At 34.5% G+C, this 17019-nt stretch overlaps 1 protein-coding gene across 4 annotated transcripts in view; it reads left to right on the top strand.

Moving 5' to 3' along the window:
• Window positions 1-17019, top strand: part of MYO6 (myosin VI) — a 103118-nt gene that overhangs the window by 63493 nt on the left and 22606 nt on the right. For all 4 annotated transcript variants that reach the window (XM_014870203.2, XM_088162138.1, XM_014870201.2 and 1 more), the window contains exons 13-24: window positions 1451-1608; window positions 2167-2258; window positions 2693-2765; window positions 3699-3826; window positions 4867-4962; window positions 7025-7198; window positions 10891-10929; window positions 12589-12682; window positions 14024-14154; window positions 14271-14348; window positions 15293-15422; window positions 16783-16873. In XM_014870203.2, the coding sequence (XP_014725689.1) occupies window positions 1451-1608; window positions 2167-2258; window positions 2693-2765; window positions 3699-3826; window positions 4867-4962; window positions 7025-7198; window positions 10891-10929; window positions 12589-12682; window positions 14024-14154; window positions 14271-14348; window positions 15293-15422; window positions 16783-16873 (1284 nt within the window). The remainder of the gene's footprint in view (window positions 1-1450; window positions 1609-2166; window positions 2259-2692; window positions 2766-3698; window positions 3827-4866; window positions 4963-7024; window positions 7199-10890; window positions 10930-12588; window positions 12683-14023; window positions 14155-14270; window positions 14349-15292; window positions 15423-16782; window positions 16874-17019) is intronic.

The raw sequence follows: 17019 nt of genomic DNA, 5'->3' as shown, positions 1-17019 counted from the left end.
AGGGCATTTTCAGCATTTTTTTTGTGGTTCTGAACTTTTAGTTGTGCAAAATACATTGCAGGGTTGCATTTTCTTTCCATGTGTGTTTGCTGCATATTATGAAATTTAACAACAAGGTGCAGTCTTTTAGAATTGTACTTAATAGTGGCAGAATTTGCTACTTTAACCTAGGACCATTTTGTAAATACCTGCTCTAGCAGTACAACTGTTTGTCATGTTGTTTAAAAAAGTAAGTGAAAAGCATGAATTATTTTAATGTATTATATTATGTAATAGGTCTGCAGCTGACAGGAATTAGTATTCTGATCTCTTAAACGTATCAGAGCAGAATGCAAAGGTACCTTCCTTCTATTTATAAGCTGAGATTTCTGTCAGTGCTCATTACCTTAAGATAGAGTGGAAGACAAGATTGTGTGTTAAAGCTAATTACTACCAAATGTAACGTAGCTGCAAATGTCCTTTGGGAATGGAGAATCTGATTCCATGCCTTACCAGTCACAGTAGAAAGTGATGTCCATCACTCTCACGATTCTGCATCAGAAGTATTATCCTTGAAGAAATAAAAAAGTATTAATTATTAGTTTAGTGCTTATGAATTCTGGGAAGTGAAGGAAAATATGCAATATGGGTAAGCTGTAGTTGTAGTTTAACTCCAGCTGGCAACTCAGCCCGTCATAGCCACTCCCTTACTCCGTGCCAGTGGGATGGGGAAGGGTAAAAAGGAGAAAACAGATGGGTTGAGATAAAGACAGTTTAACAGGTAAAGCAAAAGCTGAACGTGCAAGCAAAGCAAAACCAATAATTCATTCTCCACTTCCTGTTGGGAGGTCAGTGTTCAGCTCCCCAGGATAGCAGGGCTTCATCAAGTGTAATGGTTACTTGGGAAGACAGAATTTCAAACTCATAGCATCATTCCCCTTTCCTTCTTCTTCCATCAGTTTTTATTGCTGACCATGCTGCCATATGATAGGGAATGTCCCTTTGGTCAGTTGGGGTCAGCTGGGGTAAGCTGTCCCAGCTGTGTCCCCTCTCAGCTTTTTGTTCACCCTCAGCCTCCTCACTGTTGTGATGGGGTAAGGAGCAGAAAAGATATCAGGGCAAAAACTCAACTATGGGCTCCATTCTAACAAAACAAGTCATATAGATGATGATGTATAAATTTTAAATATTCTTCTCTGGAAATTTTCAATAGAATTTATAATTAACTAATAAACAATTATGAAAGCATCTAAATCTCATTTCTACTGATAGTAGCAAAACATTGTTCTTTCTTACAGTTAAGATGGTCTAACTTGGCAAGATTGTTTCTTGCTTTGGCCTAGAGATCAGGGGGGTTTTTCAGGCCCTAATTTATGGTATTGGAAAGGCTGTTTTTAAGTTTAGAGTCTAATCTCAGCATTTCACAGTAAGGAATTCTGAAAAATAAGATTTGTATCTTGTTTTTTTTTAGGGTACCCTTGAAAGTGGAACAAGCAAACAATGCTCGTGATGCCTTGGCTAAAACTGTGTATAGTCATCTGTTTGATCATGTAGTGAAAAGGGTAAACCAGTGTTTTCCATTTGAAACTTCTTCTTTCTTCATTGGAGTTCTAGATATAGCTGGTTTTGGTAAGTATGCTTAAAATAATTTCTAGTTGTTTCTTTTTCCCACCAAAGATTCAATGACAAATTCTGTAATGAAGAGTGGGAGGGTTTTCTTTTTGGTCTTGATGGTTCTTGTAAAGCTTTTGCCATCTTTGGCTCACTGAAATTTAAAACAGGGCTTGTTTTGTCATGTGCTTGAGTCCTGCCAAGGTTGTCCAGGGGAACAGCCTTTGGTTTTCAGGTCTTTAGAGCTTTGATATTCTGTGCAATCCTGTTGTGTCATAAAAGCATGAGGATGTATTGGTACAACTTCACTGTTTGGTAGCATCTTGCTTTGATTTGCTGCCAAATGTCTGTCATTTGTCTTTGAAATATCATCTGCTGTAGTATTTTTAGATGCCTTGTGTACAACTTGGAAATCTCTAAAAAAGATTTCATTTTGCTGAAATAAATGGCTATGGATCTGCACACATCTTTAAATATTAGCACTGTGAAGCTTTTCTTATTTACTACTTAATAAACTCTTACTACTAAACTCTTGGAACAGTGCTTTATCATAAAAGCTTAACTTCTGTCTTTCAGAGTACTTTGAACACAACAGTTTTGAACAATTCTGCATAAACTACTGTAATGAAAAACTGCAACAATTTTTTAACGAAAGAATTCTGAAAGAGGTATGATGTATTTACTGTTATATTTGAGGATTTTATTTTTTAATAAGAGATACTTAAAGTAGCACTGCTTTTCATAAGATTACACATTATGTTTCACTTAAAAAAATCTGTTGACATAGTTTCCGTATTATGTGACGTCTAGTTGTGTCAGAAAAGAATGTGGATTTTTGCAAACCGCAAGTGAGGTATCCAGAGATTGGATAATCGCTAATACCTAATGGAAATATTTAATTGAACAGGCTTATCATTAAGGTGTTAAAGTTGGAAGTATTAAGCTGTGTAAGGAAATTCTCAAGTGTGTGTTGATTCATGCTATATTTTTAAAAATTACTTCATGTTTATTATAAAAATATTTTTTTTCTTGATCAGTAAAAAAAAAAAATTAACAGTGGTGTTTTGTCTTTTCAATTACTTTTTAAAAAAAATAACTTTAGGAACAAGAACTTTACCAGAAAGAAGGCTTGGGGGTTAATGAAGTTCGTTATGTAGATAATCAGGACTGTATAGGTATGTACTTCTTGAATTGTCAAGCTTCTTGTTGCTGTCATGGGGAAAAAAGCTTCAGGCAGAAGAGGCAAAATATGCATGGCATTAGTAATTATATGGTTTTATATATAGCCTCATTCAATTAACAATCTTAAGAGTTCATAGGCATTGCTGCAGTACAAGCATTTCATCCTTGCCGCAGGAAAAAGTTCCTAGTCAAAATTCTTCTTACAAGAACAGTTTCATAGAGAATGGAAACAACTTGCAAAACTGTGATTTTGTGTCTAATCGTTTCAGGAGCATGGATTTTTGTGTCAGCTTTCAAGCAAGGGCTTTGGTATATGTATGTGAGAGGTCAAGGCAATGCTGTTGTTAAAAGTTGTGAAACCACCACTGTATGCTCAAGTCTAGTCTGCCTTTCCTGAAACAAATTTCTGCTTCTCACTGGATCATGTTATCAAATGGAAATAGTAACCTTTTAGTTATGACTTGTGGTGAAATGTGGCTGAAAAGCTTAAAAATCTCCCCCATCAATTGAAGCAATTGTCGCATAAAGACCTACGATCTTACTGTAAGAAGACTTAGGCACCTTTTGGATGACTAATTTCAGCTTGAGATCAAGAGTTCAAATCAAACAATCGGTTCCTTGTCTTTTTCTCCCATGTTCCACGAGAGTCAGAGCTTCTGGATTTGATGGATATACTATACATACCAATTAAGACATATCAAATTGATTGATTTGCCATGACTTCTTGTATTTTATTTAATGGCTTTCCATAGGCACTTTTGTAGCAAATCAGATCAGCACCTTTTAGATGTGTAATGTTCAGTGGTGATACGAGTTGATATTTTCATGAATATGTTTTAATATAGTATATTTATATAATTATATATTTTTCATATATTCATAAAATATATTTAATATATTTCCGTAAATATATTTTTTATTAATAGATTTGATTGAAGCAAAATTAGTAGGTGTACTGGATATTTTGGATGAAGAAAATCGTCTTCCCCAACCAAGTGACCAGCATTTTACTTCAGTTGTGCATCAAAAACACAAGGACCATTTCAGGCTCTCGGTAGGTTTATTTTTGTTGTCTGTCTTGTTTTAATGAAACAGTTCTTGGAACAGTTGATAGTAATACTTCAATTTAATGAAAATCTTCTGTAAGAAGTCTCATACCGCCCAGTCTGCACAGTCTGTACCTCTTTGTTAAGGACAAGTGTTAGATTTGATGAAAAGTTCACTGAAGGCTTCAAGCAATTCTAATATCCTGCTGAAACTAAAGCCATATTCTTCACTTACATTTGAAGTTTGTTACCATGTAAATTATGAAAAGGAAGTAAAAACACATTTTAATTTAGATTGTTTCATATCAGATGAGTTATTTTGTTGTTTTCAAAAATTGCTTGATTTGGAGAACATTTGTCTAGTGTCTAGCTAGCACTTCAGAGATGAAAATAGGAATCATAATAGGAAAATATTTTTGTCATTTATTTTTTAACATACAGCAGTGTGTGGAAGATTAGGGCAATTTGTTGCAATTTATATCCATCAGTTGTGTTGAAATAAAAAAAATACGCTGAAAAAATGCAAGCAAAGGAAGCCATCTTTTGTCATCCATTTACCAAAATTGTCATATGTTTACCTTGTGTTAAGTTTCTGCTTAATCCTGTTTACCTGAATTGCTGTGCAATGAAACATTCTGGTGGTATGTGAATGATCAGCTGTGTGCTTACATGTTAAGGTATACCATCTAAAGCCGTATCTTAAACTTCTGTTTAATCCTATTCATATAAGAAGGCTATTCATCAGCTGTCAAATGAATGATATAGAGAGTGTTGATTAAAGCAAAGCCAAAATCAACTGGCTGGCATTAGGAATATTGATGACTTGTATTTTGAATGCAATGTATTTAAGAGTGTGGAAGAGTTTGAAATTAGGTTTTTAGAATATCATGGTTTGGACAGGAATGGTAATGATCAGCACAATTGTACTTAAAGGAAATGTGATTTTTAACACCTAGTGCTCCTGCCAGATCATGGTAGTATTCTAAGAATAAACTTTTTCTTAGTCTCCATTGCAATACTTCTTTGTAATTCATCTTCTTAATTCCAGATTCCTAGAAAGTCTAAATTGGCTGTTCACAGAAATATCAGAGATGATGAAGGCTTTATTATCCGACACTTTGCAGGAGCAGTATGCTACGAGACGGTAATTTTACCTATGGAACACTAGGTTTATTGTGTTTTATAGAACATTTATATTTTTTCAGTGCATATAGCTTAAATGACACAATTCTGTGATCAGAAGAGAAGTTTAAGCATTGGTATGTTTTACCTTTGCAGCTAATTTTTTGAGTATTTGACAAAATCGACAGTTTTAACTTTTCAGGTTACAGCCCATTTTAATGACATATGTTTTGTGTAAAAGTTTGTTTCAAATCTATAGGTAATGGTGTCCATATTAAATCTATTGATTCACAATCTACTGCAAATCTTGCATCAAATGGTGTTTACATCCTGGGGAGAAGAATAAACTGTGTGATATAAAAGTATTGTTAGTGAAGAGTACCTTTTTGGAAGCATGATTATCCTTGTACACAAGTCCCCGTCATGCTGGCTTTCTACTGGCAATGGACTCATTTGTGTAAAACTACAAAATACCTGAAATTAATACTCTCAAAATACATTCCAGATTCTTGTGCTTTTTTGACTATTACTTATTGCACAAAAACATTGTAAGACCTGAAGCTGTTATCTAGACCATCAATTTTCGAAAACAAAAGTTTAAGATAAAATGAAGATCTATAATGTTTTGTTGTTCTCTTTTACTCCAGCATATATGAAGGACACTGCTTGCAAAGAGGTTCTTTTGACAATTGAAAAAATGTGCTTGAAGGATGTGTCTTTATTTACTTCAAAATATTCCCTAGAATAATGATTGTGTTTTACAATAGATGCATTCTGTGAGTCATTTTAAAAATAAGAAAGTTGAAGCCTCTGTGTTACCTACATGATTTTTCTGAGGTTGCTTAGAGTAGATATCAAAATAATAAATGAGATTTGGAATTCCAATAAAATTGGAGCCAATTTTTCTTTGTTCCAGGTGCTCTATTTTTAACCATGTACCTCATCATGATACACTAATAATGCTTTAGAGTGTCTTCAGGAGCAGAGGAGACAGATTTGATCACATAAACTCTGCTGTCAGAGCTAATCAGATTTGAGGTCCAGGAACTGTTAATATGCTTGACTTTATCCTCTCCCTCAGAGGGACTTTCTTAGCTTGGACCTTAAAACTTTTGCACAATAGCTGCTTTGTAGTACGTAGTACTTCTGTTATTTGGGGTTTTTTGTTGGTGTTTTGTTTTGTTTTGTTAGGTTTTTTTGTTGTTGTTGTTTTTTTGTCACTACACTTTCAGCAGTTCTCAGTCTGATTTGTGGTGAGGACACTTATTTAGCTGCATTCATATTCCTTGTGTCTTCATGGCCCAAGGAAACTTTGGAGACCTGTGTTTGTCCTTTGATTCTTATCACGCTTTTATGGGATATCTGGAAAATTTTCTTCAAAGTAGTCTTTGCCTCTTCTGTTCATTAATATCAGAGTCTCTATTAAGTTGCACCAAAAACTATTGAGGATTTTGTTAATGGAAATTTGGATACTAATGTATTGATCTCTGAGTTTCAATGTAATGTATTGTAATTCTCAAAGTTAGTGATTCAATTCAAATAAACCAGAGATGTAAAGTTTGTAGGAAAGGACAATATGTTTTATTAAATCAAGTGTTCATAAATAGTCATAGTACTACTAAAATAACCTGTTTTCCTTTCTTTTTCCAAATTGTGTAGATGTACCAAGTTAAGTGTGCATGTTAAGTCCCATTTCAGAATAGATCTTAAATGATACGTACTGCAAGCAGTGAAGAATTAAGCTTCTTAGAACTCCCAGGTGATGATGATGTGCTGAGTGCTGGAAATGGAAGGAGGATAGTCATTGACAAAAAACCAACTGATCTCTTTAAAGGCATCAAACCTTTGGGTTTCATAATTCCAACAACATCCTTTAAATTTAAGACTGTCTTTTTTCTCTGGCATTAGGGTTTTGTGTATTAAGCTGAAAAGTTGTTTGAAATAATATATGAATATTTACCCCACGTATTCTTGCTGATTTTTGAATCAAGTATGTAACTATGTTTCCTTTAGTTTTCTAGTTAGAGTGAAGTAACTTGGACAGTAAACCAAATGTGCTCTTATCTCTTGGGTTGTCTTTTCAGATGCAATTTGTGGAAAAAAACAATGATGCTTTGCACATGTCCCTTCAATCTCTTATATGTGAATCCAAGGATAAGTTTGTTCGACAGTTGTTTGAAGCCAACACTAACAATAACAAGGATCCCAAACAAAAAGCTGGGAAACTCAGTTTCATCAGTGTGGGTAACAAATTCAAGGTAAAAATCATATAGTAAAGAGTCCTATCTTCTTGTAATGTATGCCGGTTTTATGTTACTTGAATTAAGTAGAACCTAAACTCGGGAGAACTAGCAGTAACTTGAGATTCAGAAGAAAATTTGGTTAAGTAGATGGTTTTCTTCTGTTGAGTTATAAGAAACTGGTATATTTAAGCTTCGTGCTATGCATTTCTGTCAAAAGTATCTTCCATAATAGTCCTTACAAAGATTATACAGTGATTTTTAGGTCAGAATCTTTCAAAGTCACATGGAAGTCTTTATTCAAAAGGTGTTGAGATTTAAATATGGATTCAGTAGACTTTGAAAGGTTCTAGATGTGACAAAATGTGTTCTTCCATCCTATTGTAATTATGCCTTCTAGAAGATGTGTTGATTTCCTACAGTTGGGCAAACTCTCAAAATTCAATACCTAACCTAACCTCTGTTTTTCCTTTTCTGAAATATATACTTAGTCATGGCTTACACATGGCTTAGGAAGATGTTCATTGTACTGAATGTTTCCTTTCTCAATACCTGAATCTGATGCTTCTCCTCATTTTCTCCTTTCTTCTGATCTTATAAAGCTGACCTTCAAACCCTGTCTTCTCCAAATGTTTTCTGCATCCTTTTCTCATTCAGCAGTTTTATTTTAGCTGGACTATTCCAGCTCAGGATGGCTAGAAAGAGAACAATAGGGGAATTAAGAGATGAAAAGCAGGCACATCGTGGGCTGCAGGTAAATTTTTCAGTCTCATGGATTTACAGTTGGTAGAGCTGCAGCAATTTCAGCAAGAGCTCTTTTCAACACATTCAACACGGGCCAGATCCAATGAACGATTTGTATGCCTTCAAGTCAATTGCTGAAATAGTTTTGGTATGCTACCTTACCTAGGGCCACCAAAAACCCACCTCATATTCCTAACTAGACTCCTTACACTGTCCCTGTGGAACACAAGTATCTTAGATAATCCAAAAAATCTGCATATAGAGTGAGACATTGCCAGTAGCAGAAGAGTATTTCTGCATTTCTGCTCCATATCAAGGGTAAGTACTGGATCAGGACTACAAGATAAATTCCTTCTTGCATAATCATATCTTGTGGCTAGCATTTGGAACTGTTCTATAAATATGCAGGGGCTGAAGAGCTGGGAGGATATGGTAGCAGCGCACTTGCTTTTTATAGCAATACTATTCTGCTTCAGGTCTATACTATATTCAGTGTTCTATGGCTGTTTTATTTCCTGTAGTGAGCACCAAGTTATTGGTCAGTCTGACAAAGGGTGTTCTCATTACACCCTTCTGGAGTTGTTTGGTTAGGTAGCCAGGAATAAAATTTTCATGGGGCCATGAAGAGTGAGAGACAGAGCCTGACTTGTACGGTAGTGGTTTTGGTATTTAACTGGGAATTGGGCAGACTGCTCTCCTGAGTTTTGCTCTGCTGATTCTTTTTAACTCCTTCCTATTCTATAGTGGTTGTTGAATTGAAGTGTAACAGTTGGTTTAATATAAAATACATGATCATCAGTAGTCTGAAACGTTGCAAACAGAAAAGCCATGTCCTGAGCAAACCATGCAGCCATGAGTCTCCTGTAAATGAAGCTAGGATTTTTTAGAACTGTATTTTAAAAATAAAATCAACTTGGGGATCTTTTGAGGTAGTTTCCTCTTCCTTCCATCTGGATTTTCAATTTCTCTTGGATTTAGCACCCCATGTTCGGGTGATGTGGACTTGTGCATTATACCACTGCCCAAGGAGAGGTGAATTAAAAGGGAGGCATTTTTAAAGTGAAGCAGAAATCAAATGGGGAACTTTTTGGATTTCCTTTTGAACCTGGATATTCACCTCTCGAGCTAGAACACAACTCATGTCCTCTTTGGATCTGGCCCATCAATCTATAATTCTTTCAATGTTTTCAAGTTTCATGGCGTTTTGAATGTATGTGTTACTTCCAATAATTCATTTAGTGTTACCTTCCCAGACACAGCATGTGATGCTGATGAACACTAATAGCCTTGAAAATTTTACTTCATATGACATCAAAATAAAGTCTTTTATCTGACTAGATAATTCATCTCCCTAAGAATAAGAATTCTTAGTGCATTAATTTGTAAGTCAGTCTTCTGAACTACTGAAATTAGAACTACTTCTAATTATATCAATTGCTAGATGATGTTTCAGGGACTTCTCATTATGAAATCCTTCACATATCCCTTCCTTATAACTAACTAAAATGAATTATAAATCAGTTGAGAAAATAATGATTAATTTACCATCAGATCTCTTCAAGATTATTTGAGCTGATCTTACCTTTTGCTAGTGATACATTAAATTGTGACAATTCAAAGAACAGTAGTTTTAGCAATGTGATTTTGTCATGCACATTTTGTTGGAGAAATTCACCTGAGACTGTCTCTGGCTTATTTCTTGTCAAATCACAGAGTATAAGGAAGGGTTATTTTTCCTCAAGCGGAAATGTATTTTATTGATGGAAATTAGTCTGTCGCACACAAATTTAAGTGTTTCCAATTTAAAAAACCATAATTATTATGATCAAGTTGAGATATAAAAAGTATGTGTAACTGAGAACTGAGCAGGAGGTTATTAGTGTTTGTCATGCTTCTTGTGGCACTTTTTCTAACCACATACATGTTAAGCTAAAAAAATCCCAAATCAATTTTATGTACCAGAGGGACAACTGGCAGCTGTAGGTGATGCACACTACCCATACAAATCTTGTTTCTTGGATTCAAGGTAATTGAAAGATCTGGCTAAAAAAAAAAAATTAGTCAAGAGTCACATTCTTTGAATTTGCTTCCAGTGCTGCAAATGAATGCATTAGGACATACTGAAATTTGTATTGCTGCAGTCTATATACTTAAAGTTTGCTAAAAAACTAGAAAGGCTGGCCCAAGTGGTAATTCATGTAGCAAAACAGACACACCTCTAAAGTAAAAATATTGCTGTTTTTCTGATGTGGTTTTGGAATATTTTAAGTCCCTACCAATTACTTTCAATAGGAACTCTAAATTGTTTTCTCTGATAGCCCTAAGTCTCTGGTTATCCTGAAGACTTGACTCCAAGTAATAGTAATATTGCAGTCTTTTCTCATCAGTATATTTAAATGCAACCTCAGTAAATATAATTTTAAAATTGTAGGGTTTTTTTCATCAATAGAAAATTTAAAACTTTGGAAGTTTGGAAATAAAAAATGATTATTTCAGGTACATGTTGACATAACTTCAAAAAATCCCAGAAGAAAAGCCTGGGAATATACTTTCTATGTTAATCATTTAACATACAAATAATGTTTGTTATGGATTAAATTTGGGATTTCACTAATTTTTAGTGTGTTTTTTAAAAATTATTGCAGATTGGTCTCAATTTTTAAGTGATTTTATTACATAGTCATTAATTTTAATTTCCCTAAATGGACATGCATGTTTTTTGATAACAATGTTGAAATAAGTGATAATCCATGCAGTGTTGTTGTACAATTAAATACAAGCAATTTCCTCGGGGCCATTCATGCACACTTGCATGATTTTGTCTATTAAAATTTGTGAATGCTTGGTTTATCAGTTCTGTCCCACTAACAAGGAACATGCATGCAATAATGCTGTACCTCTGTTTGGTGTATATATTTCTGTACTTGGTGTGGTAAGGCTGTTGAAATACCTGTTTTCTTTTACAGACTCAGTTAAATTTGCTTCTTGAGAAGCTTCATAGTACTGTAAGTATATATACACATTCACAGTTTTCTGATGTAAGGCAAAATACATTATCTCAATATTATGGCTTACAATAAATGTAATTAGTAATTACTTAACAGTTTGCAGCTACATGGCACTTCAGGAACATCTTGCTGTACATGTGTTGGCTATCAATTTACTTATAAAAGGAAAATGCACCACATTCAAAAAAGTTGTAGAATGAAAGTTAAACAATTTGAATAAGCAATATGAAATCTGGCTGTGCTGCAATCTTCTTTTTTGTCACTTTTACTTCTATCTGTGCATTGGTTATCATTAATGACTAATGTGCAGAAAATTTAGAAATGCTTCTTAGAAGTAAGTTATTTAAGAAGTAATTTATTATTAATTACTGCTTTCAGATTCTATAAAGTCATTAAAATATAATCTTTCATTTTGCTTTTTTGACAGGCTGTAAATGCACAGGTGGTTAAAGAACCTGAGTCCCCTAATAAATATTTGTTAATTTGGCTGATGCAATTAGTTGGTGAAATTCTCCCTGTAGTACAACATGCCATTTTCTTTTAGAACTTGGAGTTGTAGGAACACGATGTTGTTTTTCTTGATCACGTGTTCTAACCAATTATAGATATTAGGTTATGCTCTGTGAAAAAAAAGAAAAAAGTGGAAAAGCAAGGGAGACAAAGGAGTGAGGTGCTGGAGTATAGCCAGCATATAAGATTTACTATAGTCATGAGACTGGTCTGAAGGATGATCTGTTTCACCCAGAACATTCTGGAACTAAAATACAGTCTGGGGGAAAAGTGTGTGGCCAGGCTTGCTGTACTCTTGAGTTTAGCTCACCCATGATTGAGGAGAAACTGTTAATGTAGAGCTCCCTTGTCAGGTGCTGTCTCATTCTTAGCTGAGAGATGGAAAAAAGAGAATATGCTACAAACCAGGATTAATACTACATTTTCTTGGTTCCAATTTTGTTTCAGTATATTCAAAGTTGTCATTAGCAGTCACCTTTTATAGAAAATTTTGAATAATTGGGTGGTGCTTGGCAAAATGTTAGGCTTGACTAATGTGAAATGATCAGAGAGAGTGGTGGTCAAAACTGTAGCACACGTAGTCAATAACAGAGGAGCAGACTGGAACAACATCAGGGAAGGGAGACTGAAACTGAGCCAAAGGAAGTTGTAAAAAGTAGAAGTTAAGGAAGGACAGGTTCATCTGGCATGACTCTGATGTCAGGAGTCTGGTAGCATGTTTGCTGATGTGAACTCTGGGGCATTTTAGTGTTGTGACTGTAGAAGATGAGGGTAGTAGGCTCTAGAGTCATAATTCATAGATTTTATACATGTTGAGGAGAAAAGTTGAATGAAAATTCAACAGATTTGAAGATCCAATTAGTAGCTTGAGCACTGAGATCAATTACATCAAGACCAAGGTTACAGTGTAAAACTGATACATGAGAGAAAAAGAATGATGCTGGGACTTGATTATCGTTAGGGCCCATTCCAACCCCTTAACATTCTATGATTCTGTGATAATGTCAGCATTTCTCTTTTAGAATACTATTATTTTGTATCGTCCAACCCCCCCCCCCCCCCCCCCAGTAAGTCTTAAATCATTAACTGCTATTTTAGGAGTTGTAAAAATATGTGGATTTTGGTAACTTCTCGCTTTGGTCACAGGGGTCGAGCTTTATTCGCTGTATCAAACCTAATCTCAAGATGACAAGTCACCATTTTGAAGGAGGACAGATCCTCTCTCAGCTTCAGTGTTCAGGTAATGTATGCCTCTGGTATTTTTCCCTCTGATTTTTACTTTGGGGATTATATATTACCCTGAATTTGAAATATGTGGGATGAAAGCAGTATTTCCTTGCTTGAACTGTTTTCTAGAAGGTAGGTTATTTATGCTATTTAGATTTTTAGTAACTTAGCACTCATTTTTGTCAATAGAGCCCTAGAAATAATTAATCTGAACTGCTGTTAGGACTCTTCTTGCAAAGAAGAGTTGCCCATGGTATTAATAGGACACCAGTTCCATCTGGAACAATATAATTTTAAATTTCTGTGGCAGTTGAAGTGTTAGAAACTCCTGTGTGTATTTAGAGGCAGTCAGTGTTAGCTGAGATAATAATTGAAGCATACCAGTGTTCTTTGATTTTATAGATACTTAGATTGAGTTTAATTATACTAATTTACTTTCTAAAAAAATTCTTTATATCACTATTAACTTGATTTGGAGCTGAACATCCAACATGGATGGAATGCTGCATCTTTGTTTTTCTTGAAATGCTAGATGCTTTCCAAATTTACAGCTTCATTTGCTCGTGCCTCACTGAACTTTTTGAAAAACAAAGACCGTATAAGCAAATTAAATTTCTGTTGAATGCAAGTATGCAAAATACTAAGTTTTATGACAGCAACCACACGTTAAGGTCTAACTTGAAAACTTACCTGGAGCCTCTGTTGATAGAGTTATATAAAGTAAGGGGTAAAAACTGGTATGGCCTGTGCTGCTGAAGTAATTTGAGTCTTCCTTACTGTGTCTGGACTTTACTGATGTCCTAGTTGCAGCCAAAATGAAATAACATAATTCAGACCATTAAAGTTACATCATAGCAGCTGAGACTTTGTATTTCAAATACACTAAATGTTCTAGTACTGCCTATGTATTTGAAGTTTCATCTGCACCACATCTCACAAATACCATTCACTTGATTAAAATAAAATCGTGGTTGGCCATTATTTGGTGGTTAGGGGTGTGGATTTGAGATTTTTTTTTTTCCCTATAGAAATGAAGATGTCAAATCTGATGAAAAATAAAATAAAAATTATTGGAAATATTAGAAAAAAATCCTATGGATGATTGAGTGTTACCTCTCATATCGGGAGAAAACTTTATGGGCTTTTCTCATGTGTTCAGTATTATTTTTTTGTGAAGGATCACATAATCAAAAAATGCTACAGGCTTGATCAAATCCCAGCTTAACTTTGTGGTTTAGTCTCTGAACAATGTCTTTGAGTCTTATGTCATAAACCTACTGGTTATCATAAAATTCACTGCTTAATGTGCATGCTGCTGATCCCAGTTTTTGTGCATGTGTCTCTGTGAATTTAGGGATGGTGTCAGTTCTAGATTTGATGCAAGGTGGTTTCCCGTCACGAGCTTCATTTCATGAACTATACAATATGTACAAGAAATACTTGCCTGAAAAATTGGCTCGACTGGACCCTAGACTCTTTTGCAAAGTAAGAAAGAAAATAATTCTTCTGTATCATCCAGGAAAGAAATTGTATTGTGATGTTGGTTTTTGTGTTTATTTGAAGGAGGTAGAATATAATCCTTTCTGTTTTCTGTGTTTCAGGCCCTATTTAAAGCCCTGGGACTGAATGAAAATGATTACAAATTTGGGCTAACCAAGGTGTTTTTTAGACCTGGCAAGGTAATTTTTTTTTGGAGTTCGTGATTATGAATCTTAGAATAATTTCAGTTTGAAAGGACCTTTGAAGGTGACATTGTTTAACACATTGATAAAAGTATAGCCAACCTAAATAAGGTTGCCCAGGAATTTTGTAAATAATTTTGTTCATTTTCTTTGAATAAACCACAAAATTAGTACTGATACAATTGGTTTTATAGTCTTGTCTTTGATGCTACAGTTTTTTGTAATGCAATGTTTCTATTCCAAGAATTGTGTTGGCTATTAAAAAAAGAGGAAGTCAGGGCCAAGAAGAAATATTTTCTAGTAAAACCTCTTTATAGCTGAAATCTCTTTCTGTGATTCTGAGCATTGCTGCTTCTATTCAGAGAAAGGAGGTGAAGTCGAGAGCTATTGTCATGAGAAAGGAAAATTATTGTAATCCCAGAAGAATGTTCTTCCTGTCACATAATTACTGAAAAGCAGAAGTGCAGGATTTTCAGAAAACATTGCCTTCGATGGGAACCTTATACAAAGGTTAAAAATTGAGACGTGCTTTCAGCTTTTATTTTTTCCACAGATATATAATTACATGTGTCTTGAAGTTGTGGAAGGCCAGAGTTCATTTCCAGGATGTAGAAAAACAATTGCTTTAAAAAATTTTGGCAATAAATATTTTTGATGATTATATTATTCAAATGATTATATTATTATATTATTAATAATGATTATATTATTCAAAATTCCAAGTCTTGGACATCTATAAACACACATAAAAATCTGCATTGTAATTTCTTTTATCATTAAAAAATAAAGTGTAATAAAATTTATCTGCTGACTTTAAATGAAAGCTAATATAAGTTTACGTTAAAAATATTTTAACATTTTAAGTCAGCATGATCTTAAATAATAATATCTAACATTCTCTGTCCTCCTAATATGTAAAACTTGTTTTAATTATCATTTAGTTTGCAGAGTTTGATCAGATAATGAAGTCTGATCCGGATCACTTAGCAGAGCTGGTTAAACGAGTGAATCGCTGGCTTATCTGCAGTCGTTGGAAAAAAGTTCAATGGTGTTCTCTCTCGGTGATTAAATGTATGTGTTTTATGTTTTATTAAATCAAAATGTTTGTTAGAAATACAGCAAAGCAATTATTATCACCTTGAAATGTGGCCTAGGACAGGTCTAGAAGATGATACATACTGAAGTCTGAGTAATTGATTTAAAGTTTGGTGAGATTTTTCTTGAAGTTCACTGTGCAGAGTAGGAATAAGGTGGTGTGAAATAGAGATTGGCATTTGTGGTGTGCTTCAGTAAAGGTGTCTGGGAGATGGGGAAAGGCCTGATGCAGAATGTCAGCAATCTCTAATAACATGGAGAGTAAAACTGTGCATTAAAATGGGGAAGAAAGGCATAAAGGCCTCATGCCAGTGCACAGATGGCTGTGCATTTGGGCCAGTACAGTCATGGCTTCCACATCTGTCACTGATTATTATTTGTTGCTGTTTACAGTGGAGCAAATAGAATTTCTGAATTATGATACAGATTTCAAGCATCAGAGATTGTAACACTAAAATCTTGGGCTTGACCTAGACATTTATGCCATTTAGTCTATTTTTTTCAGAAAGACAGGAAATATGTCACCATGTGCAAAAAGTAGAAACACAGGGAAATAATATTGATTATTATTTCTTTGTAGTATTTTATGGGAAATCGGAAGCTAATTTTATTCCCAGTACAAAGTTGAAACAAAGATAAACAAGAAGTAGAGTTCATATTTGTGACAATCTAAGTCCATTGGTTAAACATCACTGTGTTCACAAACCATGTGCTAAAAGCAGTCTGGATCCACAGGCATCTTTGTTTTCTCTAGAAAATCTGTGAAAACTCATTTATTGTTGTACTTCTAAAATACTCAGCATACATGCATGTGCTAATGCCTTGATACTCTGTTTAACTTGCCTCCTGGTCTCAATCATTTACTTAAGTCTTTAGATGAACACTGTACTAGAACAAAAGCTAGAGGTTTTGTTCTGGTTTTTTTTTTTTTTTTTCATTCCAGTGTTATAGGGAAATGCTCAGTGAAGTTGCAGCCACTTTATTATCTGTAGCAGATATTGGCTACTTGATTACTCTTCAGCACAGGACTAAGACTCCAAGCTGAGTGTTTCCTGCTTGCTAGAGCCTATGACTTTCAGAGGTTACTGATATCTGTCTGTCTAGAGGGGTGTGTGAGTGTTCCCGTTTCATTGTTCCTGTTGGTTTTGGGTGAGAGTCTCTGTGCCTGTCCCAAGATTCTGCTATTCTGTTTCTTAAATATTGTGGTTCCAACATAGAACAAGCTCTCAAGCACATATAGTCTGCATACAGTTTTGAGACATCAAACGTATGAGGAAGATAGAAGTTGAGTTAAACTGTATAAGCCATTAAGATTCTATTTCCTGTGTATTTACAGTGAAAAATAAGATAAAATATCGAGCCAGTGCCTGCATTAAAATACAAAAGACTATTCGTATGTGGCTTTGCAAGAGAAAGCACAAACCACGGTAAGAAGATATTCCTTGGTTGAAGAAAATATGTTTTAGATAATATTTTCTTCTGACTGTTAGGAAGAGGTTTACATTACTTAACTAAATCTATCTGAAATCATAGAATGATGCTAAGTACAATTAAAAGAGACTGAGAGGTTCTG

This window comes from Sturnus vulgaris, chromosome 3 (genome assembly GCF_052056855.1).
Source record: "Sturnus vulgaris isolate bStuVul1 chromosome 3, bStuVul1.hap1, whole genome shotgun sequence".
Classification (NCBI taxonomy): domain Eukaryota; kingdom Metazoa; phylum Chordata; class Aves; order Passeriformes; family Sturnidae; genus Sturnus; species Sturnus vulgaris.
This window is presented reverse-complemented; position numbering and strand designations above follow the sequence as displayed.